Genomic DNA, 27792 nt, shown 5'->3' with positions numbered 1-27792 from the left:
CAAGAGTACTAGAGTGGGGTGCCATCGCCTTCTCCATATGTTTCCCTAAAAACTGAATTCTAGACTTTTCACACATGTCCTGGGTTGGAAAGGTATTTTACGGAGTCTCTTTTTTATGATAGGAAGGCAAGTGTAATACTCACTTTCTGAATTACCCCTTTACAGTCATGAGACAAGGCCAGGTTTGAAAGAATCATGAACACTGCCTGCTGAACAGCCGTGTTCTCTGGAGGCACCTGGGAAGCCATCTTCAGGATACACAGCATCAGGGAGCTGCCGGGGGCCCCTCGGTGTGCGGCTTGAACAGGATGCTGTCCATAACTTGACCAACAGAGGGAACTGCAACCTTCAAAAACAGCAGCCGTTACAAGGTGGCTCAGCTTCACACTTTGGTTCAACCACCTGAGTGGTGAGCTCATCCGTCTGTGGAAGGACTCGGTCATTAACCTGTCAACTGCAATTGCCCTAAAGGCTGGTGCTGGTGACCTAATGGACTGAGGGCCTGGCGATCTCAATACAGCACTGAAAGCACTGTGGCTCCTGCCTCCATTTTACAGAAGTAAAAAATCAAGGAATACCATAATCTGGGGCGGGGGCAGGGGGAGGACAAACGCCACCAGGACGGGAGGCTCCAGAGCGGAGGGCGAGGTCAGACTCTGAGGAGTAAGCCACCCTCAGCACAGCAGTGATGAGATGGGCTGTGTACTGTCCCCAGTTCTGGTCCCTTCTGTCTTTTGATATTTGGAAAAGCCAACTGCTGAGCTGCTGAATGTTGCTAGACTTGCTGGTTAAACCTCAACTCTGTGCCCCTAAGTTTACATGGGAAATGCATACTGCCCACAGGCCCCCACTTTCCTTTCTTTTGCTCAGAGAGTGTTTTTCACAGCTTCTCCTCCCTTCCCAAGTCGTCGCCTGCCTGCCTTTCTCACTCTCAGCTGTCGGCCACTAACAACAGGGCCCATGGGAGGCGCTCAATAAAACGCCTGTCAGAGGCATTAGAAAAAGAGGCACCCCAGTGACATCAACTGTCACCAAGCCACCCGACGCCAGGACCACCTGTCATCACACCAGTCTCCTGCTCTAGAATCTGTAACAGCTTAACCTATACCTGGTTTTTAAGGTCTTCCATCACACTTTTCCCTCTCCCAATTCTATTAAATCCAGTGTTCTCCTGCGGTATCATCAGGACAGTTTCTCCCTCTGTGCCCTGAGCTGTCTGATGATTCTTCTATCTCATCAAACCATTCACTCTTATAATCCCTACAGGAAAGCATACCTCTAACCAACACACCCTCAAAATAAGTGGAAGAAACACTGCAAAATGTATATTCATTTTTCTACCTTAACAACACTAGTACTTTAGTATATTACTGAAAGGCAGCATTGGGCTCAGTTTACCATTTGGGAAATTTGCGGTGTAGACACAAAGCAGCTGCAGCGCAACCTGCATCAGTGAGTCATCCATCAAGAGCCAAGGCCAGAGAGCGTGCAGGACAGGGGCCAGGTGAGCGTCCAGAGCCGCCCCCTGTGCGGGAAGAGAGGCAGGCGGAGTTAGTCGGAATAATGAAAAGACAAACAAAAATCAAAGCCAGAAAATCTGCACCAACACAGGAGACAAAAACAAAATTCATTTTGTTCTGATTGCAGAACAGAATCCCGTGGACAGGTTCAGCACCCTGCAACCAGGACTGCCCTGACCATGAGCCCCCCAGTCTCAGGAATTCCCTCCAACACTGGGTGACCAGGATATGCAACTCAGGTAAGAAATGTAGAAAAACAGCTTCTGAACACGTACATTAAGGAACACAGTAATATCCTACAGCACTGAATGAGCCCTTGCAAATGCTGTGATACAGTTAAGAAAAGGGATTCTCTGGTTAAGGAAACATGCTGATCAACTCTGAGTCCTCCCTGCCTGCTCTTCTCCTGTGTGCACATACATACCTAATGTGTGTGACCAGATAGATCAGAAGATCACTGCTTTTAAATGAGTTGAATATGGCAAAATCCAGTCAAAATATTATGCTATCTCAATAATTCTTAAGGAACTCAGTTTTTATTATGAAGATCACTGGGACAGTATTATGGATAAAATATAACTATTGGCAGCAAATGCAGCAATTTCTTCATGAACAGACTGACTAAGCAGTTTGTAGACCCATGCATGCACACACACGTGGGCGTTCGTTCAATGCCCTCACAACTTCACGGAGGAAGAGAGAGGCGAGTTGTTCCCAACGCTGTTCCCCTTGCTCCCCACTCTCCACAGGCCTGGAGGGCAGCCCCACAACCACAGTGGATGACCACGTTCACTGTCTTGCGGAGAAGACAGAGCCAGGCAGGGATAAGCTCCTCCTCGACTCCACATGGCTCATGTGGGTCTCCTCCCATCTCTCCTTCCCGCCTGGCAGGGAGGACCCGGAGTCCCTCTTCTGGCAGCACTGATCTGTCCATCTGTGTCCTGGAAAGAGCCCGCTGCCTCCTCAGGGCTCTGAGTCCATCTAGGAGGTCGTTTCTTCCTCTCTTTAATAACTCATCCTCGATTTGCTCACTTCTGTCTATACTTAAGCACTACCTGTTAGAAAAGTCAACATATAGGCTAGCTTCCTTCACAGCTACATATTCTCAATTATAAATGATGCTTTTCATAAGCGAGCTCTTGCTGTCATTTCCCAACCATTATTTAATCTTCAATTTCTTTTCTGAACTGATGATGCTGGTAAAATTGTTCCTACCTTTGTAGCTGTGAAACCCTCAGGCACTGTGGCATCTATTAAAGGCTCTTTTTTCTTCATTTCCATGCAGCCCTTCTATCCTTTATTACCTCCAAACTCTCCAGCACTCCTTACACAGTCTCATTTTTAAATAGTTGAATTTTCCGAGGATAAGACCTAGGCTTTCACTACGTACTCTACTGGGAAATTTCAACAACAGTCATGGCTACAAACACCTCTATCCAGTGCTAACTCCTAAGACCCCCCAGTCTGTGCTGCTCCTCAGAGCCCCAGGCCCACGTGATCCACTGACTGCTGGCCGTTCTCCATCCCGATGTCCCACAGACAGGCAGACCCCACGTGAGCATCACTCACGGCTACATTCTGCTCAGTGACTCACGCCTACGTTACACTTGAGCCTGGAAGTTGTTCCACATGTCTTCATCAAGTCCGCCCCTCCCTCCCCGTTCTCCTCGTCACCTCTTGCCTGACCTGCACTGTCCCCCACCTCTAACCCTCAGTCCATCACCCTCCCCAGCCCTGGGCTCGTCCCTGCGTGAAAGCTCCTCGTTGTCACATGTTTACCGACATCAGGGTGGCATGGGCGTGGAGGACTTGCTGAGTCACCACAAGAGTGACCAACACTCAGTACTGGGAGTGTGTGACACCCCTCAGGTAAGTTGGAACAGGAAAAGAAATTAAGGCTTTCTGTCCCACAGAACTACATTTATCCTCGAGTCATCTGAATATTCTTCTTTAGACTTATTTGTTATTAAGCAACTTGGAAATGCACACGTGCTTTGACCTGTTCAGAGATTACACTTTCATAGCTGGCTAATGTGTTACAAATGTGAGCACTACATTTATACCCAGTACCCAGGCCAGCATCTCGTGACTCTACAGGCAGATGCTACCCGGGAAGTGTGCCAGAGTACTGCCTGAGTGACGTGTCGTGGATGAACACAAACTGCATCCAGCTGCAAGGACACCAGTAAATGTAGTAAGTGACATTACTAATGAAACATATCAATACTTAATTCCCATGGAATTGTTTTGAAATGTAAACTGTTAGGCATGTGTCCTGAGTAAATTATTTTATATGGCTTAAGGAATATGTGCTCCAAATGTTCATTTTCTAAGACATAGTATACTTTTTCCAGTTTTATCACAAGTAAAATAATGAAAGAGGTAATACTGAATAGCACATGGAACTCTGCTCAATGTGATATGGCAGCCTGGATGGGAGGGGAGTTTGGGGGAGAATTGGATACAGGTATACGTATGGCTGAGTCCCTTCGCTGTTCATCTGAAATTATCACAACACTGTGAATCAGGTATGCCCCAATACAAAACAAAAAGTTTAAAAAGTGGTAGGAAAATTTTTTTTTAAAAGAAAGCTTGCTTAAGTTATCTTTGACTTACTCATTTTCCACAGTGATTCTGTGTGGAGGTTAGTGCTTCAGAAGTGTCCCATCACTGACAAAGCAAATCAAAGTGTTCCAGACACTGTGTTCTGTGTAAGAGCCCCAACGGCTGTGTGAAATGACAGCACCAATGCTCACAGACAGAGCAAAACATCTGAAGGGTCCCGACAGAGGGGCTGTGCCAGGGGTCCCGAGAGCAGCAGAGCTGGGACTGAAGACCCTGCCTGACACCAACACAGCAATACCATCTCTGCTCTGAAGCAGGAGACATCCTCATCTTCTTTCCTGTGCGTAGGACACCTCCCCGTGGAGAAGTGTCTGACAACTGCCTAGGCAGAAAAAAGTCCTGCCTAGAAGACATACACAGCCATTCACGCCATCTTAGTTAAAATTAAATTAAAAAAAAAAAAATGAAATGGCTAACAGTAGGAAAAAAGAGACTCAAGTTTGCTTTAGCTGCCTGAAGTCAAAGTTTCAGGAATGAAGTTAAAATGCTCACACGAACAAGAAATGTCATCTGGGCTAACGAACAACAGTAAGATTAGGTGCGTTCTTTTCTGAAATCAACGCTGAGCTTATGAACCAATCAACCATGCATCTAAGGAAACTTCAAAGAGCTTTCCAGTTGCCCTAATTATCTCATATGAAATTTAAACTGTTCCATAACAGCACTGCTTTCAAAACTGAGAAGTAGCTCTACTTACTTTACATTCTTCATTCTGATAAAGACAGTTTCTTAGGAGCTGCATGGCAATGCTTAATTCTTTAATAAAACCATCCTCCTGTTTAAACAAAAAGCAGTTGAAAGATGTGAACAACAATGGCATATTCCACTTTTGCATACAATAGTTCCTTCTCCCTTGGGTCACCAGACACCACAGCTATGCTCTTTCTGTGGCCCGACCACCACGGCTTGGAGGGGACTGACAGGCTAACGATCTCTGAAAGATGATCACGTCTCGAGAAGCACACCCACCACAAAAAAGCTATTTCTGTTCTATCAGGCACAGAGGGACTGAGATATATGATAAGCTCCATACTTCATCTCAACAAAGTAAAGCACATACTGGCTGCTTTTCAATCGTATCAGGTGTTGGCTGACCTTCTCAATGATGAGGCAAAGGCCCTTTGCATGAGAGGAAAAAGGAAAAGAGGCAAGAAAAGAAACTGACAAACATATAAGCACCTAGACAGATAAAATGATTAAATAAGGCTTTTTCTCGGTTTCTTACTAGGTGCAGTAGAAACAAGTCATTACACAGACGCTGTAATAACGGTCTTAGATATGTAGATATGTTTATAAATACACACATCTTCATTTCCCCAATAAGCTTTTGTGGCAGATCTTTTTAACCATAATTATTATTATTAACCACTGCTATTATATAAAAACTGTTATTTTCAATAGTTGAGATATGGAAATAATCTAAAGGACTATTGACAGATGATGGATTAAAAAAATGTGGTGTATATATACAATGGAATATTAGCCAGCCACAAAAAAAATCTTGCAATCTGCAACAACAGGGATGAATTTTGAGGGTATCACGCTAAGTTAAATAAGCCAGACAGAGAAAGACAAGTGCTACATGATTATACTCATATGTGGAATATTTAAAAAAACAAAAAACCAAAATAAATGAACAAACCAAACTAGACCCAAAAAACAAAAAAGCACATAGACACAGAGACCAGAGGAGTGGTGACCAGGAAGGAAGGGATGAGGGGGAGGGCAAAAGTGGTAGAGGGAGTCAGCTGTTTGGTGATGGATGGAAACTAAATTTTTGGTGATGAGTAGGTATAGTATACACAGAAACAGATATCATGTAGTACAGATGAAACTGATATAACGTTATAAACCAAAGTTATTGCAATATAAAATACAGTTTTCTTAAAAACCTATGTTACATCAAGTTGACAGTGAACATGCAGCTTGTCATGAGTCCAGCAGACTCAGTGCTAAAAAGAGACACTGAGAGTCACCAAAGGAAATGAACTAATACTAGGAATACCAGTTCTGCAACTGCACAGACACAGGGCAAACAGTGGCTTTACCCATTACTGGTTCTATGATTATTGTCATGAGTGAACAGTGGATAATAAACATGAAGTGTTCAGAACAGTGCCTGCCATATAGAAAACACTTAGTAAGTTATTCTATTTCTAGTGAACCTATGAAAGATATTCTTTCTGTAGAATAAAAATTTATCTTACACATCCCAAAAGGCTTAAAACAACAACACATTATATAAATCTCACTTAAAGATCTTCAAGTGAGAAATAAGGTGACACACACACACACACACAAATAAATCCCAACGTAAACCTTCTAATGTAGAAATCCCATTAATTTATATGGCTGTACCTTTCCTCTAAAACACTCACTTCAACCAAACACGGGTGTCATTTATGAGCACAAGGACTTGAGAAATGGTCACCCCTGCCTCCCAGAGACTGAGAACTCAGTGACCTTTTTCCTCAGCACTGCCCTTCCCGGCTTCAGAGAACCCAGGTTCAGCTGTGCATGAATGTGCTTCATCTGCTCCACGCAGCTGTCTACAAGATGGGCTGGAAAACAATGTCCAAAATAGTCAGAAAGATACTTTATTTCCAAATAAGTTAAAACTATATACAACAATCAAATTTCTCAAAAAAGTGATATTTTCTGTTTCTGACCAATTCTATTTTCACATTTTCAGTGAGACATTAATGAACAAGAGGATAAAAACACAAGAGAACTACAATGCTAAAACCCGCTTGTTTTTAACTTATTACTACTCTTTGCACATCTCATCTATGTTGGAGGCATGTGGAGTTTCAGTAGCAAAGTTACAACTGAAATTAGTGGACTTGATATTCTCTTTCATGTCAAACACCTGTGTTCCCTGAATCTGGATGAGAAATTACAACACTTCAGGGGGAAATTGATATGAAAATATAGGCTCATCTAATACGGTTGTTATTCCTATCGAAACTACATGTTTTCTTTGTGTGTGCAATATGTGCTTGTGGTTAACATGTGATTATCATGAAACTGAGTGATACGTTACATTAAAAAACTTCTCTAAGATTTAATAGATTCTCTAGAGAAAGACTCATCACACAAACAGTAGTCCACATGTGTAATCTTATTTTAAAAGAAATGCGTGTCTGGACTTCCTCCCCATTTAGGCCGCCACAGAGGGCTGAGGGGCACTTCCTGTGCCGTGCAGCCGGTCCTCCCTAGCTGTCTGTCTGTACACGGTGGTGTACGTGTGTCAGTCCCGTCTCCTAGTTCTTCCCAGCCTCCGCCCTCCCTTGGTATCCACACGTTTGTTCTCTACATTGGTGTCCCTATTTCTGCTTTGCAAATAAAACTATGGAATGCACAGAAATTTTTTTAAAAAGCAAAGCATGTTTACTATGTTTCTGTATAGGGGGGGAAAATTATTCTTTTTAGTGACACTAAGATTTTAAGTTCTTTACACCTAAAATAAACAGGCAGTAAAATATACAAATTAAAAACAGCTGAGGTGTCAGGTGGCTCACCCTTCAGCGCATGTCTCTGTGCTCTTCTGCTGACGGCCAGAAGCGACATCAGTGCGTTCGCAGCGACCCTCTTCAGGACATCTTTGGAGGTTTTCCCCTCATAGCACTGCAAAGAATGCAAATCAAACTGCCTTCGAGAAAAACTTAGGCTGGAGCAAAACACTTGTGAATGAAAAGATGCGTTCTACTTAAGAGCTATCATTAGTTTTCAACTGCCTCATGAAATCCACTAGAATTTGATAAATCATTAAGATTTGAGAATGTTCTGTGTGGATGAGACTGAATAAGACATTTATAATACAGAGAAGACCGAAAATCATTCTCAAAGACTAACCTCTAAAGAAAAAAGCTATGTTGAATATTAACATACAGCAAGTTTAAGCACTTAATCCAATTCACAGGGGAATATATATATATATATATATATATATATATATATATATACATACACACACACACACACACACACACACGCACACACATATATATACACACACACACACACACACACATGTAATTTATTTAAAAGACCTCTTAGAAAACAGAAGAATTGGAGAATGATTATCAAATTCCTTTCTTCCATTATTTAAATGGTCGTAATAAGCATTGTTTTTTAATTCGAATGACTGAATAAAATTCTTACAAGACCAAGACTGAAAGTCAATTATTTAAAAACTAAACCAAATATAAAAAAATCAAGAAACATTAACCTGAAGAATGACTTCAGTGAGTCGTTCTAGTGAGTTCTGACTTTCCTGGGTTTTGTCAAGAAGTGAAGCCACTGTTGGACTGTGGCATAAGCTTGTTTTCTCCTCATCCTGGAGACGCCTTTTTGCTTCTTCGGTCAAGAGAACAGAAAGGAACTGCAGGCTGGCGGTGTACAGAGCAGGGCTTGTGGTAGACAAACGCGCACACCTGCAGAATGTATCTGAAAGACAGTTTCATGTGTAAACAACTGGAAACATCTTCAAAATTAAAGAAGTCAGTCAAATTTATTTGAGTAACAAAGTTTATAGGTTTTTTAATCCTAATGAACTTTATTAGCACAACAATAACTGCAGTGTTTAAAGGTAAATTTAATAGTACCAAGACAACCTATTGATCAAGAAATTGATTTCATTTTCATTTTGTTCTTTTCACATAGGTTCCTGTTTATAAGAATGTGAGTGTGTGTAAATAAGGGATTATCTTAATTTTATAAGCAAAAACACCCTGAGCCCAGCAAGACCATCTCCTTACCGATCACCGCTGCCCAAGACCGGGCCAGACCCAGGGTAACATATGGGAAAGAGGCAGGGCCAGCTCGCCTCAGCAGTGCGGCCAGAAGGTTGAACAGATGAGTCCATGTCTGATAAAAAGCTGACCTTAACTCTACATCTGTAAAAAACATCAATCAAAATGTTTCGACTTATTAACACAAAGAAGAAAAAGAACCTTTTGAAAAATAAACCTCACCAAGACACTTTACTACACAACGTAAAAATCACCTCTTGCTCCCTGGGGTGGGTCTCACCCTATTCTCCACAGAGAACGCATGGTATAACCTCGCTAGCTCATTGGACATCACTGCCACTTGTCAAACTTGCATGTAAGTAACTATTTCTGCTTTATTGACTATGCCAAAGCCTTTGACTGTGTGGATCACAATAAACTGTGGAAAATTCTGAAAGAGATGGGAATACCAGACCACCTGAACTGCCTCTTGAGAAATCTGTATGCAGGTCAGGAAGCAACAGTTAGAACTGGACATGGAACAACAGACTGGTTCCAAATAGGAAAAGGAGTACGTCAAGGCTGTATATTGTCACCCTGTTTATTTAACTTATATGCAGAGTACATCATGAGAAACGCTGGACTGGAACAAACACAAGCTGGAATCAAGACTGCCGGGAGAAATATCAATAACCTCAGATATGCAGATGACACCACCCTTATGGTAGAAAGTGAAGAGGCACTAAAAAGCCTCTTGATGAAAGTGAAAGTGGAGGGTGAAAAAGTTGGCTTAAAGCTCAACATTCAGAAAATGAAGATCATGGCATCCAGTCCCACCACTGCATGGGAAACAGATGGGGAAACAGTGGAAACAGTGGCAGACTTTATTTTTTTGGGCTCCAAAATCACTGCAGATGGTGACTGCAGCCATGAAATTAAAAGACGCTTACTCCTTGGAAGGAAAGTTATGACCAACCTAGATAGTATATTCAAAAGCAGAGACATCACTTTGCCAACAAAGGTCCGTCTAGTCAAGGCTATGGTTTTTCCTGTGGTCATGTATGGATGTGAGAGTTGGACTGTGAAGAAGGCTGAGCGCCGAAGAATTGATGTTTTTGAACTGTGGTGTTGGAGAAGACTCTTGAGAGTCCCTTGGACTGCAAGGAGATCCAACCAGTCCATTCTGAAGGAGATCAGCCCTGGGATTTCTTTGGAAGGAATGATGCTAAAGCTGAAACTCCAGTACTTTGGCCACCTCATGCGAAGAGTTGACTCATTGGAAAAGACTCTGATGCTGGCAGGGACTGGGGGCAGGAGGAGAAGGGGACGACAGAGGATGAGATGGCTGGATGGCATCACTGACTCGATGGACGTGAGTCTGGGTGAACTCTGGGAGTTGGTGATGGACAGGGAGGCCTGGCGTGCTGCGATTCATGGTGTTGCAAAGAGTCGGACATGACTAGCGACTGAACTGAACTGAACTGAACTACTGCTCCCCTAGCACTGGGTGACGCAATGCTGATGAGACTCTGCAGACTGCCTTTGCTGGGCATTGTAAACCACTTCACCTACCAGACCCAAAACCTGCAAAGCGATAAATGCAAAGGACTAAACAAGAATGAGCTAATGGGCAAAGAGAATTACCAAACGAATGATTACTTCATTATAAACTCTTTCAGACAACTATCATATTTTAATTTTGATAAAGAAGTTACGTTGCTTTAGTTTTCCCCACTACTAAGCTCTATATTCAGCATTTCATTAGAGCATATTTTTTAAGAATTGCAGACCTTTGGAGATTTCTGATATTATATTCTGGACTTGCTTATACTTGTTATTTAGCCATAGCTTATAAGAATAATTAACACCTAACACTCATTGTACTTTATAACATTACATAAAGAACTTTACCCTCATTTAAAATGACAGCACAGGGGAACGGCCCTTCACTATACTGCGTACTTGCCTCAAACGGTCTCCTGGAGCCACTTAAAATATCCAACCTGTAAGACACTTTATGAAAAGTCTTCCAAAAACACTAGCAAAGAACAACCCAAAATGTGACCTTGATCTGAATACTTGGTGCAAAGTTAAGACTTTTTCCTCAGTATTATTTACTGTCCTTCTAAACCAAAAAAAAAAAAAAAATTAAAAATAAAGCTCACTATGGAGGGAGGTGGGAGGGGGGTTCCGGATAGGGAACACATATACACCCATGGTTGATTCATGTCAATGTATGGCAAAAACCACTACAATATTATAAAGTAATTAGCCTCCAATTAAAATAATTAATTTAAAAATAAATAAATAAAGCTCACCTAATATATCTTTGGTGCATAGGGTGAGAACTCGGATGATGTTTGGGATAAGAGGTTTCAGAAGCTCATCCTGAATCACAAGGTCGGGATCCACCAATAAACATGACTGCAGGAGCCGGGATAAGGAGGACAAGTATTCCAGGAGAAAGGACACCTGCCCGAAAGAGGAGATACAGTAAAAACAGAGCACATCATACGAAAAGCCCATCTCAGTGATGAAGTATCACTTCTTTATAATACAAGTTAATAAAAAGTCATAAAATATTCATCATAATTTTGAAAGACCTAAAACAAACGCACAGCAGACAAAGCATTATTTTTCTCATAAGCATGTCACTAACGGTCACATTAACAGTGTCAACTATAATTATACCAAACAAAACATCGTTTTCAAAGCCAAATTCTGAATTCTATTTACAGAGTTTAGAAAGTCTTTATGGTTTTCAAATAGCTAAACTGTGGAGTCAAAATTCTGGAAGAAGCAAAAAAAGCAATCCAAAGCTCTACAATTCTGTAAAGAAAGATTATAACATATTCTTCAAGGTATACAATTGAGGGGTAGGAGAAGTCAGCCTAACAGCCTAGTGATCATTACAAATAAAATGAAAACATGTCTGATTTTGCCCTCAACTATCCTTCAGCATAAAAATACTATTCTTAGTTTTAAAAGAACAATTAAATCCTCCCTAAAATCACCAATAAAACCACCTTTGGAATGTTGCTTGATACTAATACTATAAGAAGTATTAATGGGCAAAAATACTGGAAAAAAAAAAAAACAATTCTCTGGGTATGTAATAAGAAAGAACAAACTGTGATGACTTCTCTCTCCACCATGCCCAGGCAATGCAACAGTCCATAGAAATGAACTTCACAGACACATTCCGATGCCTCTCTTTTTGTACATGTGTGCACACACACACACTCACAGTTTTTCCTCCAAAGTTACTGTAAGAGTCAGGGACTGCCAGGCATTTGTTGGGGCGTAAGTACCTACAGGGTTTCCCTCGTAACTCAGTAGTAAAGAATCCACCTGTCAATGCAGGAGACACAGGTTTGCTCCCTGGGTCAGGAAGATCCCCTGGAGGAGGAAATGGCAACCCACTCCAGTATTCTTGCCTGGAAAATCCCATGGACAGAGGAGCCTGGCAGGCGATAGTCCACAGCTTTGCAATAGATGCAGATACAACTCAGCGACTAAACACCACCATAAAGTGCCTCTATGGTGAATGGCGTCAGACTACTTCCAAAGAGTTCTTCTGTCCTACTTCTCTGGATGAAAGATACTCCCTTTATCTAATCTGTGGACACATTTTACATAAAAGTACAGGTGGCTCTACATTTTTCCTGTCGGGTGAAATGCAAGCAGTTTGTGAAATTTAATTTCCTTATCGCTGTGAAGTACTTCCTGACCCCTTGCTAGGCCACACCACAGCAGTTACAGTGAATCTGCCCTCTGGGTGTGTACTGTGACCGTGAACAGACAATCCAAGGGAGGGGAGAGCCTGCAGGAAGCCTGAGCGAGAACACCTGAGCTGTCAGATTCTCCTGTGAACTACAATCGAAGATGCAATCAGCTACCTGTAGGATAGTTCATAAAGTAACTTTTTTCTTATGTTTGAAACTCTTTAAAAAAAAAAAAAGCCCAACCAAGCGACCCCCAGCTTCAGCACCTCATGTCTCTGTCCCTCATAGAGCTCCGCTGCACGCTCTGCCTCGCCACCACAGCCTGTCTCCTCAGCTCTGCTCACATCTCACCTTGATGAGGCTTTTTCTGAGGTCTCACCCATCCTCACTGACTCTTTATATTCGTCACCACCTGATAAAACCTGTAAATGTTATTTACTGTTTACTGTCTCCTGTTCCGAGGATCCAGGCTCTGTGGGCAGGGGCATGCCTGCTCTGTTCACAGAGGCATCACTAGTGCCTACAGCACAATACAGTGGGGTGTATGTTCCAGAGTTTTCTGGAATGAATGAATCATCTTATTAAGGACAAAAAGGGAAGAAGCAGTCAGTCTACACAGGCCACATAGTGCAAGAGTAAGACTGTGAATTCCAGAAGCAGCCTGCACGGGCTGGAATCCTGGCCCTGCCTCTCACTGTGGGAGCCATCCTGGGCAAGCTCTCCATCTCTGGGCTCGTCGTTTCTTTTATAAAACAGGCACTAATGGCACTTCCACCTTCACGGAGCCCTGGATGCTCTGGCGTCACCTCCCCCTTGCAGACTCTGCTCCAGCCACTCTGTGCTGTTTCCTGAATAGGGCAACTCTCAGGGGCCCCGCGAGGCCCCATGGACTGGCTTCCTCACTCACTTCAGGCCACACATCACTGTCTGAAAGCCTTTCCCTGAGCACCTGACACAGAAAAGCCCTGCCCTGCCAGCTCTGACGCTACTTCCTGTTCCTCCTTTAGTTTTTCTTCTTAGATATCTATCTAAGACATCATCAGGCATATATGTATTTGATCACTGTCTATACTCCCAACTTGAGGGGAAGGTTCTCTGCTGTATTCATTTAGGGAAGATCCTGCTACTCGGTAGGCCCCCAATAAAGATATGCTGGATGGACAGGAAGAAAAATGGAGGTGATGGCCAATACGCAAACAAGCACACTCATAAGTGGAAGTGCTGCACTGGGCCAGTGTTTGGAAGATGATATACAGTGGTACCCAGCCTTGTGGGACGTGGTCTGCCTTACGCAGAAAGCTTGAAGAAGACATCACAGAGCAAGAGACACTGGTCTGGCCCACCTTTATTATCTCTCACCCCAAACAAATCTTGTGGCCCTTTTTATAAATCTGATCTTAAGATATCATTTCTATTAGCAACAACTTCACTAAATATCTGTGAAGAAACAAACATAAATTTCTCCTTATTAAACTGAGCTTTGAAAATACACAGAATTTACTAAGTATTTCTACAACTTTAATTTAGGTAGAAATAACAGAGATATCCTAAAATCACAGAGGGGGAAGGTGGGCTATACAATGAACATTTCCCTTTGTCTAATACAGTGCTCAAAGGTACCCAGATCCTTGATGAAATATGTCCAGCTGGCTAATGATGGAACCAGGCATAGAATCTAGGACTTTAAACCTTTCACTGCTCTTTACTACCATTCAGAGATGTCTCCGGTTGAAATATTAAGTAACCTATTTCAAATAACCTCATCATACCATGTATACCCTAAGAGACTTTCACTCCTCTCCTGTGGTATGTCCTCCAGAACTTCTGTTTTTGGCACTGAAGGCTACAGAAACGCACACAGACGAGGTGAGAGGGAGACGTGGGCGCTCACCTGAGCCTGAGTGTGTTCAGCAGGAAGAGATGTAGGCAGCGAGGCCCGGAGCTCCTGGACACTTGTCTCTAGGAGGGTGGCAACTGCGATGCTGTGAAGGAAGAAAAAAGCACCCTTCAGACCATCGGGATGCTTGTTACTGAAGACAAACAACTCAGAATTTACGGTTTGGATATGACCATGAACAGAACTCAAGAAAAGGGATTTTTATGAAATGAAGGAAATAAATGTTTATAAAAAGTTTCCCTAAAATATTTCAGAACATGGGAAAAGATATCATCAACTAAATGTCAGAAACCAAGAATTCTAAGGAAAATATATAATGAAACCTATTACAAGCAGAATATAATAAAGTCCTTTCAGAAGGAAAAGACAAACATGAGAAAGAGCTTGGTGCTTATGTCCCTATTTAAAATAGGAAAAACACTTTCGAGGAAGTAAGTTCTGATTTAGAAAGTAAAAACCAAAAAAAAGAAAAAAAAAACAGCAAAAAAATTTAAGTCAGAAATAACAAGGATGGAAATATAAGCCTTTCCTATAAGATTCTTTAATACCTCTGTGCCCTCAACATCACGACAGACTCTTAACAGACTCTGCAGAAGCAAAAATATTCCTAACACTCCATTTTGACCATTTTTGAGATAGGAAACATTCAAGAAGGAAAGACAATCACCTAGCAGTTTCGTTTTCCAACTCTAGTAGGACAAGAAATGTAAACAGACCAAAGTCTCATCTTGCTGCCTACTATAAAGGGTAGAGTAAAGAAACGGACACCACTGAGAAAGTGAAGCACCACAGACTTCTTTCTCTTGAGACTGCTCTTATCCCAAAAAGAAAGAGAAAGCGCTGTGCTTTGGCAAAGAGAAGGAAGACAATTTAGAGAGTGGATGTTCAAAGGGCAGAAACAGAGAGAAATGCAAATGAACAGGAGGTGGGTATACGTGGCTGGAATAAGCAGAATGTCAGGAGGGAAGGAACACTTCACTCAAGGTAAGAGAGTATCGTAGACAACACCTCTTTTTAATCCTAACAGTCATCCCATTAACTAGTGTTATTAATGATGCGTCAGAGATTAAAGTGTCTTTCCCAAGGCTGCAACACTAGTGAGAGAATGAACCATAATCAGGACCTAAGTTGGACTGAATCCAATTTCCTTGGCCTTTTAACTATACCATACAGCCAATCACAAAATCAGAAAAAGTCCGGTCAGATGCCAATTAATATTGGATACATCAAAGAACCAAATCATGATTTCCTTAAATTTTATCAGACTACTTTCTATTAAAACTTTCAGCCTATATGTTCAACCATAACTAAACAATTCCAAATGGATTTTAAAAATGACTTTTCAACCCAATGACGTTATTCTGATATGACCACTAGGGAAATGAACCCCAGAACTCCTTCACTTGCATTCTGAACAATCAGGGAGACTTGTATCATATTCCTTTAGTGGGGCAGAGGACAAACTTCTGAGTTTTAAAATATCAGGATGGGGTAAGGGAAGTTTAACAGTTAGTGAAACAAAGCAATGCAAATGCTTTAACAGATGAAAATAAAAACTGTCCAGACAAATCTGGCAAAAGGAAAAACCTCAGTCTCCCTGCTTCCCTGGGAGTGTTTATCTCTTACCTACAGAGAAGCTCAATGAGACGGGTTCGTCGGAAAGCGCCGGCAGTGTCGCCTGGAGTGGCCACCAAGAGGCTGTCTAGGAGGCTGCACATCGCGGAGAGGAGGGGCGGGGTGACAAACACACACTGCCTGGGCAGAGGAGCAGAGAGGGGTGAATCAGGAGGAAGCCGTGGAGATGCAGCTTCACGCTGACCTATTATTGAGATAGGTGTGAAAATTATCACCATTTTGTTAGCTTGTGGTTACATACAAAATTCACAAGTTCTGATAATCAGATGAAAGTTTCTAAACGTGCTAAAGAGAGACAGCTGGGGAATTCCCCTAACTGCTTGGCACACCTCAACCATGAGGCCAGCGTGTCAGACACCCAGCTCCTCCAGAGTGTGTGTGTGTGTGTGTGCACATGCACGTACGCGTATGCATGTACATGCATGTTATCTGAGGGATTCCCTGGGTGCCAATGTACTGGCCAAGATGAGAAGGGCAGGGCCTGGTTTTGTGTCTCACGCACTCAGACACTGGGTAACAAACAGATGCACCACAATTCTTGTCTTTTAAACTAAGGGCCAGAAGTGTTTCTGCACTCAAAATATTTTTAGATTTTAGAAAAGTAATAAGGTACATGTATCCTCATGCTCAGGGGTAAAGGATCCACCTGCCCATGCAGGAGACATGGGTTCAATCTCTGGGTCAGGAATATCCCTTGGAGAAGGAAATGGCAACCCACTCCAGTACTCCTGCCTGGGAAATTCCATGGGCAGAGGAGCCTAGTGGGCAATGGTTCATGGGGTCTCAAAAGAGTCAGACACGACATAACAACTAAACAACAACCACCACTCTACACTAATTAACACCCCCAGTGGAATCTTGGGCAACGCCCCACAAGGAAACAAATCTTGCTGCAGTGCAGCAGACACAGAATCAAAACAAGTAGGACAAACATATCAGCAAGTACAACTTCCAACTAGAATTGGTCAGATTTTGTAGCCAAATGTATTCAGGCACAGCTAAGGCTTACTGCCACCTGAGTTCTGAGAAAATTTTTCACTTTCAGAAATTCTGGATTTTAGAACTGAAGATACAAGAGTATGGAACTTTCCTGGAAGACTCCGCAAGGGACTGTTAACAAGACAGTTTAATCTGCCTCAAGACTCCCTCATGACCTTTATTTTTTATTTCTATTTTAAGGAAACATTCTATTTTGAATAAACCAAACTTACACAAAACTACAAAAAAAATTCCCGAGATACCCTTACCCTGACCCATAAATAAGATTCCATTTATATGAAACATCCCAAACTGGCAAATCTATAAAGAGGGAAAGCAGACTAGTGATTGCGGCAGGATGGGGAGAGCAGGGGAAATCAGGAGTGACTGCTAGCAGGAGCAAGGTTGTTCTGGGTGATAAAAGTGTTCTACAATTGACTGTGGTGATGTTTGCACAACTGTGTGAGTACATTAAAACCAAGGAATTGTACACTTATAAAGAGTGAACTGTATGAATGTGAATTATTATCTCAATAAAGCTGTTTAAAAAACAGTAACTCAACATACTCTTAGAAATAAATGTTCGTGAGATTTGTTATCAAATTTCATTTCATGCTCTGTGTTCTAAGCTACCTAAAACAACCTGAGTTTGCTTCTTTTGTTCTTAAGAGGATCAAATGAGTACTTTCTAAAATTAAACATTTTTATATGTTAACATGAATTACTAAAAACCAAACTGGGACACTGTTCAGGAAGTTCTGGAACAAACACTGTAATGAAAATTCAGAGTAAAGTCTTAGACAAATATTTCTGAAGTTTTAGACAGCATTTTCCCTGCAGATGCTCATATTTCTATGTTTAAAATTACCTTCTTTTTAGGTAGTATATTCATTACAGATTAGGGATTTAAAGCTACTGAATAAAGGTCTATCTACTGCCTTAGAAGAAACAAAAGCTAGCTGTAATCTATCAAATATATAAAGTGTGAAGCAAACAGAGCTGGCAACAGTCCCTAAAACAAAGAATAAAATTTACACATTGTCATTAATAAAAATAAATCCTAGGCTACTCATCACAACCTTCTTATAAAATAAGGACTCAAAATATTTTGTGTGCTTTAAAACGAAAGCATAGGCTTTGAAAAATCCTTATGACCCCACTTCTCATCACTTTCAAGTGGATTCACTTTTCAAGTGGCAAACTGAGGTGTGTTCCCAAAAGAACAGAAAAAAATGAAGCTGATTAACATCTATCAGTTCCTTGATTCAAATACCAAATACCCATTATTACCTAATAAGGAACCATATGGCAATCAGACTACTTGAAGGCCAAACTCCCATTTATTAGTTAAGAGTATTTGTTTGTTAATTTCTGATGTACTTATTCTATTACGTTCTGTGACATTTCATTTTGTTCTTATCTGGACGGCTTGTTCTACAATTTAATTTGGTTCTTTTATCTAGACATTTACTTTCAAAATATCTGTCTGGACCAACTTTTCACTCTTCTTCCTGAAAGTAGAATGTCTTCCTAAAAGGATACCTTGGGCCACCAGCTGGTCGTGTGTGACTTCAGGGTGAGGCACCATGGAGAGCACGAGGGACTGAAATTCAGCACTGCCCGAAGAAGCTGCCACCTAGGGATCAGCAAAGACAATTACTTTATACTTGGAGCACTCACTGGTTAACATCACCAACTGGGAAATGAAACACCAGCAACATACACACAAGATATCCTCACACAAAAAGATTTATCACAAAAGCACACTAGTTAGTATAACTGAAAAACACTCCATGTCTTGAGAGTCATAACAGTTTTTGGAATGGCATTTTCTGCTTCTTAGACCTTGTTATAGTTTATGTAAATCAGTTAACTTAAAGGAGCAAAGTTTTGATTTGAAACTCATAGAGGATTTTAAGGTCCTGATAAAGCCCATTCCCAGGCTTCCCCAGTGGCGCAGCAGTAAAGAATCTGCCTGCAATACAGGAGATGCAGGAGACGTGGGTTCAACCCAGGGTCGAGAAGATTCCCGGAAGAGGCATGGCGATCCACTCCAGTACTCTTGCCTGGATAATCCCATGGACAGAGGAGCCTGGTGGGCTATAGTATATGGGGTTGCAAAGAGTTGGACACACGACTGAAGTGACTGAACATGCACGCAAAGCCCATTCCCACTTAACACGCAAATGTTGAGAGGCTAAGACGCATACTACTTTAACTATAAATTGTTGTGTCTTTAAGGTATTTTGCACTTCTTAATTCATAATAAAAGAGTCTTTTTAGTTTCAAATGGCACACACAAATTTAAATAGTGCCTATAAAAGAATTAGCAGAAGCATTAAAAGATTTTTCTCTATCTCTTCGCCTGTCACAAATGAACTGTTTTTAAAAATTAAGAACTATACTGACACTGTACTTCAGAAAACACTCTACAGTGTTAGATAGAAATTTTCACCAGAATTTCTATCATGTTTTTTGGAAACACTAAACAGGATAGAAATTCTGCAGAAAACAAACAGAATTTCACATGCAGGTTTACAGATTATAAAAATTATAAAGCTGAAAAAGCCCAAACTGTCAAGCACCTCCTGTGTAAAAATTACTGTGTTCTCCCATCAGTTTCTTTTCTCTGAGTCAGCATAAACTTCCCATACCTGGGTCAGCTCTAGGTCCATGCATGCACGCAAATTAAGTTGTCAACAGAACTTAGGAATCAACCTACCACAAACCCAGACACTGTACAGCTCATGGTATCTGTACATTGATTCCGTATTTGTCCTAATCCTTAAAGTTGAGTACCTTAGACTTGATTTGACAGGATGAAAGCAAAACCCAAGGTGATTTTCATTTGCAGTTTCTGATAGCAAAAAAACCCAAGAATTTGAAGAAAATGGCACATGAAATTAATAGTTTTTAAAATTCCTCTTTCAACTTCTGACTTTGATCACCTCCCACCACTTGAAGTATGACATTATAGCAGCAACGACTAAGCAACAGAAAGCTGCAGCCAAAAGCTGTAAGTTGAGTGGATAAAGTCGTCTACAGATGGAGGCTAGATAAATCTCAGTCTAGATAAATCATTCATAAATAAGCATGTATTAAATGTCTTATTTTATGTAACATTAGATCCACATAGAAGGAGGGGAAAACCTAAAGACATTTTAAAATTATATCTGCCTATAACTGGCTGTAAGAGATGTGTTTTAAAAAAAAAAAAAGAAATGTTCCTGTCAATGGACATCCAGATAACTTTCAGTCTGTGAAGCAACAGTCACACACTGAGACTGACATCACAACCACGCAGGAGCCACCAAACAAGCCTGGCTCCACCCACGAGCTCCCTCGGCTATAGGGGAAAAATTTAAGAGGACGAGGAATTGAAATCCTCTATCTTTTCACTGAACATCGCTTCAACTGACAAACACTCAAGGAGTCCTCTCTACTGATGAAAATGAAGATTACACTCACTGCAGGAAAAGCAAGCCTCTGAGGACCCACTAAATACCTGGCTCATTAGAAGAACGCAACAAACATCAGGCCTTAACAAACACTGGGCTCTTCCTCAGTATCAGCCGAAGAAGGGACAAACAAATTTTGAAAAATATGATTTTAGAAAATATTTAATGGCTGCATTCTAACTTATCCCACCCCATATGATTGATAAAACATAAGAACTTCTTTCTAGACCAATATACTGTGTTTTAAAAACTGACTGGGGTTATTTGTATTTCTATTAAACAATCTGCATTTTTAAAATTTGCTATATTAGCATGAAAGTATTAGTTGTTGAATCATGTCTGACTCTCCACGACCCCATGGACTATAACCAGCCAGGCTCTTCTGTCCATGGAATGCCCCAGGCAAGAATACTCAAGTGGGTTGCCATTCCCTTCTCCAGGGCATCTTCCCAACCCAGGGATCGAACCCAGGTCTTGTGCATTGCAGGCATATTCTTTACCATCTGAGTCACCAAGGATTACTATTTTAATAGGTAAAAATGTATTAAGCTGACTTGCTCTATACTGTCCTCAAATCTTGCTTGCTTGAAAATAATCTCCAAAGGACATTCATTTGATCATATTTAATAATACACATAGATATGTGAATGTGTTATTTGTCATCCTGGTCTATAAAATAACTTTTAACTACCATCGAACAAATGTCAATTCATATTTCTCTAATATCAATTATAATGTTTCATAACATTTCACTCTGCTGAAGTATCTTTACATCTTTATAGCTATTACAGATTCTCTCTTCAAATCCATAAACCCAGACTCAGGTCTCCTGGTTAATCCCATCTGGTCACACCAGTAATCAAACTTAAGCCTTTCTCCCACACTCCAAACAACTCTATGCATTTTCTGAATATCTAATGCTTCCAGCACCACACAGCTTGGTATTCAGTTATTTTCTAATTATGCTTTATGTCTCATCTAGACTTTCAAATCTCATATGTGGGCACTGAATTCTAAGACATATTTGAGTATCGTTTTTAGCTCCTTGTAAATGCGTACATAATATAAAAAAGAAGGTGGTGATCCTTTAAAGCCCATCTCAATTGCCACTTATCACACAAAATCACTCTCTATTTCATCATTCCTTTTCACCTAATCTCACTGCACCCTCACTGTCGCATCTATTTTGGCACCAGTCACATTTGCTTTGTGGTGAAGGGGCATGACATCACGGCCAACTTCTGGATTCAAATAACGCTCAACCAGTCAGCAGTGCTGGAACCCTGCACAAGACACTCATTCCATGCATTCATCTCTTCTTTTGTAAAGTAGCGATAGTAAAAATGATTTTCAGTTTTTTAAAGGGTAGGAGGGCCCATGAGTAAAATTTCTCTATAAATGTTAAAATAAAATCAGCTTGCCTTAAATTAGTGCTCCAGAAAGTTTGAAAGAATCACATATTTCACAAAGAAAAGCTCAAAAGGAAATGAACCACATGTCCTTTACTTTGAAAACTGATAAAACAGACATAATTCTGCTCAAGATCACAGAAAAGACCAAACTTAAGTGTTAAAGCTGTTGATACACACTGGTATGTCTAAGGCATAAACACCCATCTAGTTCGAATATCTCTGAGAAGTAGAAATGTGATTCCAAGAGGGAAAACAACTGATGCCTGACCCCCCACTGCCACCCCTGCCCTGGGGAAGGGGACAGTGAGTTGAGGAAGCCATCTCTAAAAAGGCTTTATTTATAGGGCAATATCCCCCAAGGTAACGACGACACTCCTTACTCTACCTGTAATTCACAAAGCATACGAGCTGCAGTCACCTACACCAGTGTTCATCAGATAACAGCACTCAGGCACCTAGTGCGGCACCAGCACCAGACAACGGTCCGGCCACACTGCACTGCGTGGCGTGGCCCACAGCAAAAGACAGCGCTCTCCTTGGAAAGACAAACCCATCAACAAGCTGTTTCTTTTCTCAATTCTGGAAGACAGACAAAACTATGATTTAAATAACCAGAGAAGCTTATTAGCAAGATTTACAGCCATTTAACTGATACCTCAACATTTTCTTATATCTGAGGAAGTGTTAGTTGGTCTGGGTACGGACTGCTTAGATTTAAAGTAACACTGACATAATGAATAAAAACTCTCCACATTTGTCTCCTGCTGGAAAAAAAAAAAAGATATAGTACCTCTGATATGATAAGGAAAACAAGACAATTCGTAGAACTGGAGTAATTAGACTAATTTTTGTGAATAAAAGTTAGCAATTTGGTGAATAAGTTACCAAAAACAAAACTCTTCTGTTTGGAAACCAAAAAAGAAATAAAGAGCTGACTGTAAAAATTCTAACAGGTACTATTAGTCTTTTGAGAAGTAAGTTTTACATAGGACTATACAGAAGAATTCTTAACAACATTGGTATATACTTCTCAAAGTCTATGTGATATCCTCACATAAACAAGTTAAAGACTTGCATTAACAGTTCAGTTCAATTGCTCAGTCATGTCCGATTCTTTGTGACCTCATGGACTGCAGCATGCTAGGCTTCCCTGTCCTGGATTAATAGAGGTGCTTCTATTTTAATTATTATAATAAGTGACATATTTACAAAGTGTTTCTCAGAAGAACTAGTATCTTAATCTGTAAGGTTTATATATTATTATAAAATAGAGAAATATAAATGCTTGATTTACTTTGGGTTTTTTTTAAGTCTCCTTATATAGAAAAAATACAACTTGGTTATCTACCAAGCAGCTAAGATAACTCAAAGTTACTTAGAGCAATTACTATTTACTACATACCTTCTATAAACAAAGAACTGAAGTATGTACAGATTTCAAAGTTAGCCTATAGCCCTTTAAACAAAAAGGGTAAACCTAAGAATTACTATTTTTAAGCACATAATTAACACTGTCCTTCTATGAACTATTTAAATAGCCAATTACTATGGTTCCCTTTAGCACTGAGTCATATCATTATTTCTCTTACTGAAACAAAGATACATACTATTTCTAGCGTGCAAAAGAGAGCATCACTCCTACTAGAATTGGGGTAATTATTCCATTTTTCTAAATAAAGGTTCAATTTAGCACTAAACATAAACTCTTCTGAGTCTGGAGGCAGGGGAGGGAGGGAGACTTAAAACTTAGCAAAAAGTACCACTCTCCTGAGAAACTGCAGGAGGTGAATCTCATTAATTCCTGTATAATTATTTAATTCTCACATTATTTTTGCTCCTGGAAGCAGCGGAGTCAAACCTTTGCCTTCCTAATTGGTTCTACGACACAGCGATTATTCCAAAAAAACACTGCAATGTTTTCCAGTTGAGAATAACTTTGTATGCTTCCAAAACAAATGAAACCTAGCATGTCATTATTCAAAAATAGTGTCTCAAACTTTTTAGAACAAAGAAACTTATAAATAAAAAGAAAGAAAGGCAGGCAGATGTACATAAATTTCAAGCATTTCAGATAATTAAGACAAGCTCCTATCTGATACAAGTATTTAGAAATGTGTTTAAAGTCATCAGTACCACACTGGAATCACCTGAATGGGTCAACATTCTTCAAACTGTCTGGTCCTTAAGCAAAATTTCAGGGTAATCAAGCACTGCTAATCACATGGGGTCTGTTCTCTTCTTCAGCTACTGTGTGCTCAGTCATGTCTGACTCTGTGCAACCCCATGGACTACAGCCCACCAGGCTCCTCTGTCTGTGGGATTCTCCAGGCAAGAATACTGGAGTGGGTTGCCATGTCCTTCTCCAGGGGATCTTTCCAAACCAGGATCAAACCCACATCTCTTACATCTCCTATAATACTGGCAGGCGGGTTCTTTACCACTGCGCTACCCGGGAAGCCCTTTCTTCTGCTACTACTGATAAATATTTCAAAACTTTTGAACTTCTGTAACAAAAAAAAAGGTAGAAAACAGGTTGAAAATTCATCTATAAAATTATATTTAGTACACTTATTTGAGCCAGGTAGAACCTAGTTCTAGGCAGACAGCACTTCAACTAAATCCCAGTTGCCATGGTGGTCGTAACCTGATTCTTCACATCCATTCTTATCCCTCCACTATGTAAATGCAAATTTTTGCAGAAATTCAAAATGCAGCACTTATGCGTTCTTTGGAAGTACCATTGTTTCCGAGGTAGAGAGAGAACTTGGATCTCGATCTTGACTGGACATTCGAGATGGAGCCCTCCAGAACTTGAACGAGTCATCTAAACCTGTGACAACAGGAAAACTGTCAACATCAACGGTCTTCTGGGCATCTTAACAATTAACAGCAGGAGTAGTCCTTACATGAAACCAGTCCAGAACTAAAGAAAAAAGTATGCCTAATTTTTATCATCCATAATTAATTAATATATACAGCATGTTTCAATATGCATAATAGTTTAATCTAACATAATTTATGGAGAGCACCAGTTCCCAAACTTCAAAGTGTAGAAGAATCAAAGAGAGCTTATTAGAGAGGTTTCCTGAGTCCTATTCCCAGAGATTTCATTCCCCAAATCAAGGTGGGGCCGGGGGTGGGGGGTGAGGGGGGCGGCATACATTTTCATTTCTAACAAGATGGGAGCAGATGTCAGTGCTGCTGGCTCCGGGGCCACGCATCCAGTGACATCAGCACAGAAAACCCAAACAATCAAAGGGGTAGCTTTCTACAGGGACATTTGTTTAGAATGTTCAGAAACGTCATCAAATGTCTTTCTCCTCTTAATTCCTTCAGGAAGTGAGCAGAAAAGTGAGTTAGAAACTTACACTTAAGTATGTCAGGGTAAAGAAATTTCATGTTTACAATTTACTCTTAAATGGCTCAGAAAAAAAATATGTGCATATAAATAAATAAATTTTTCTTATATGTACATACATTCACATGGGACGGTAAATACAGTAAAATGTTAATATTTGGGAATTCTTTGTTCTACTCTTAAACCTCTTCTGTGGGAAATTATGTCAAGGTTTTTTAACATTATTTTAAAATTTAAATTTTTAAAATTTGTATTATTTATATTTTAAAACTATTTTTCATTATTAAATTATTACTATTAAATTGCTATTTCTTTTTATGAGACACAATTATTATTTATAGGCACTAAGATCTTATACTTAGGAAATCCAAGAGAATCTACAAACAAGTAGAAATTAAAAGATTTCAGCAAATATTTTGATAAATGAGTAATATGCCAAAACAGGTTTTCACTATATTAGCAAAACAAGTTAGAAAATTTAGTAGGAAAAGTCTCATTCTTGATTGCTTGAGAAGAGCCTTCCAAAAAAAAATGTAAGACATAAATAGAGGGAAAAACTATAAAATTTTACTGAAGGGCATGAAATAACTTATGAAACATTAATAAGATGTCAAAAATGGTTATCATGAAGAATTTATAACATAGAAAAATGCTTAGGCAATGTTCAGTGAAAGAAGGAAATACAAAAATGTACATAAGATATGAACACAATTATATAAAGCAAACAAAAGCTATACAGAGAAAGAAGACTGGAAGGAAACACACACCCTAAAGCAACACTAAAGCTCTGGGTAGTAGGACTAGATATGAATGTTTTCCTGGTATTTTTCATTGTTTTCAAATATTTTGTAACCAACACAAAGGTTTTAAACAATTTAAGAAATATATTTTATTAAAAATATAAACATAATACACTTACCATTTAAATCATTGCCTTCAGGAGCTCCATTAAGAGCTGAAAAACTGAAATCAAATGCATACCGTCCCAGGTAACAATGTTTTACCATCTGATTCAAATGTTCATAAAAATGGCAGTGGTATAAAAGAGCCTGGAGGGCAGGTTTTCCTATGAGAGACAGCCCAGAGTCCTCATCATGGACACAGGGGCCCTGTAGGAAAAGAGGGAGAGAGAGAGACAGGAATTTACGACATTATTTCTTCAAAAAGACCCACTGTCTCCCCACAGTCCCCTTCAGGAAACAAATGCTACTACACTCCTTCACTTCTCTCTGTCCTTCCACACGTACACCAGCCTGACCCTGACCCGGAAAGTTAATCCAGCTCTCTGCTGTCAAAAAATCCACTAAAGGCAGAAAGCTGATCTAGTCTCTCTTGAGGGGCCACTTAGTTTAAAACGTTTCTACGAAATGGTACAGCTCGAATCAAGTAATTATGTACTTCAGCCACAAATACAGTAAAAGTGTGTTGCAACCCACTCAAAACAATGAAATGATTTGTATTAAAATATCTGAAACAAGTAATCCAAGTTATTTTATTCAAAATTATTTTTGTGCCTATCAGTAAGCTAGATAAAGTGAAAATGCTCATTAATATCCACAGTAAAATCTGTTTGTCACTTTATTTTCCACTGAGTGAACCCTTCTTCCAAGGGCATTTCACATGTGTGCATGCTAACACAAACATAAACACATGCGTGTGCACAAACACACACACATATTTTCCAGCAGAAGGCTGAGAAGAATCTACCATTTCATACTTTTAATCTCTTTGCACTTTTTTTCCAAATAATTTTTTGAGGTGCCACTCATGACTTTTCCTGGAATATTGAAATGGCTAAAACCAAGCAATCAGTTAAAAGTATGCCAAGGATCAGTTTAAAGTATGCTAATTATCACATCACTAGAAGGACAGGGAGGCCTGGCGTACTGCAGTCCATGAGATCGCAAAGACACGACTAAGCGACTGAACCGAACTGAGTTCATAACTATTTCTATTTTTCTGAAAATGATAATATAGTTCAGACTTTAAAACAGAACATAAGAGAGAAAAATAAAAACAAAAAATAAAAAGCTAAGTGCCAATAGGAAAGGTCTGCAAATATAGCATGAACTATGAAATTTGCATACGTGCCCCACTTCTCATGCCCCCTGATCACCAAGGAAAGATGAACCTTTAAAACTTACTATCCAGGAAGATGAAGTAATAGTTAAAGGTAGACTTGCAAGTTAAAGGTAGAATTACATTAAGATGAGTTTCTCTATTAACTCTTCTCTTTAAGGATATGATTAAAATTAAACCTCTTACCTTCAATATGTCATGGTACTAACATACCCACTAGCTATGATTCAAAAGGAACTAAAGCAAAACAAAATTACATATGAGAAGAATGTTTTCAAGAAGAAAAAGGAATTATTTTGCTGTATACAAACTTGTAAAATGCTAGAATGTAATGTATAAATTGAAAAAAAAGACCTTAATTACATAAGAAAT

The 27792-nt window shown here is 40.0% G+C and overlaps 1 protein-coding gene across 4 annotated transcripts in view; it reads right to left on the bottom strand.

Moving 5' to 3' along the window:
- The window catches only part of RTTN (rotatin), a 118371-nt gene that overhangs the window by 13109 nt on the left and 77470 nt on the right, over window positions 1-27792 (bottom strand). For 3 of the 4 annotated variants that reach the window (XR_003032362.2, XM_005224039.5, NM_001206207.1), the window contains exons 33-45: window positions 26261-26450; window positions 24722-24813; window positions 18656-18749; window positions 16127-16319; window positions 14495-14585; window positions 11197-11350; window positions 8906-9043; window positions 8377-8594; window positions 7667-7772; window positions 6609-6706; window positions 4843-4920; window positions 1399-1525; window positions 144-346 (exon numbers count right to left, since the gene is read on the bottom strand). Coding sequence is in view for 3 of the 4 variants with exons in the window: in XM_005224039.5 (XP_005224096.1) it covers window positions 144-346; window positions 1399-1525; window positions 4843-4920; window positions 6609-6706; window positions 7667-7772; window positions 8377-8594; window positions 8906-9043; window positions 11197-11350; window positions 14495-14585; window positions 16127-16319; window positions 18656-18749; window positions 24722-24813; window positions 26261-26450 (1782 nt within the window). In the remaining variant the exon portion in view is untranslated. The remainder of the gene's footprint in view (window positions 1-143; window positions 347-1398; window positions 1526-4842; window positions 4921-6608; window positions 6707-7666; window positions 7773-8376; window positions 8595-8905; window positions 9044-11196; window positions 11351-14494; window positions 14586-16126; window positions 16320-18655; window positions 18750-24721; window positions 24814-26260; window positions 26451-27792) is intronic. The other variant, XM_059880993.1, reaches the window with a different exon arrangement.

The sequence above is a fragment of the Bos taurus genome, chromosome 24, assembly GCF_002263795.3.
Source record: "Bos taurus isolate L1 Dominette 01449 registration number 42190680 breed Hereford chromosome 24, ARS-UCD2.0, whole genome shotgun sequence".
Lineage (NCBI taxonomy): Eukaryota > Metazoa > Chordata > Mammalia > Artiodactyla > Bovidae > Bos > Bos taurus.
This window is presented reverse-complemented; position numbering and strand designations above follow the sequence as displayed.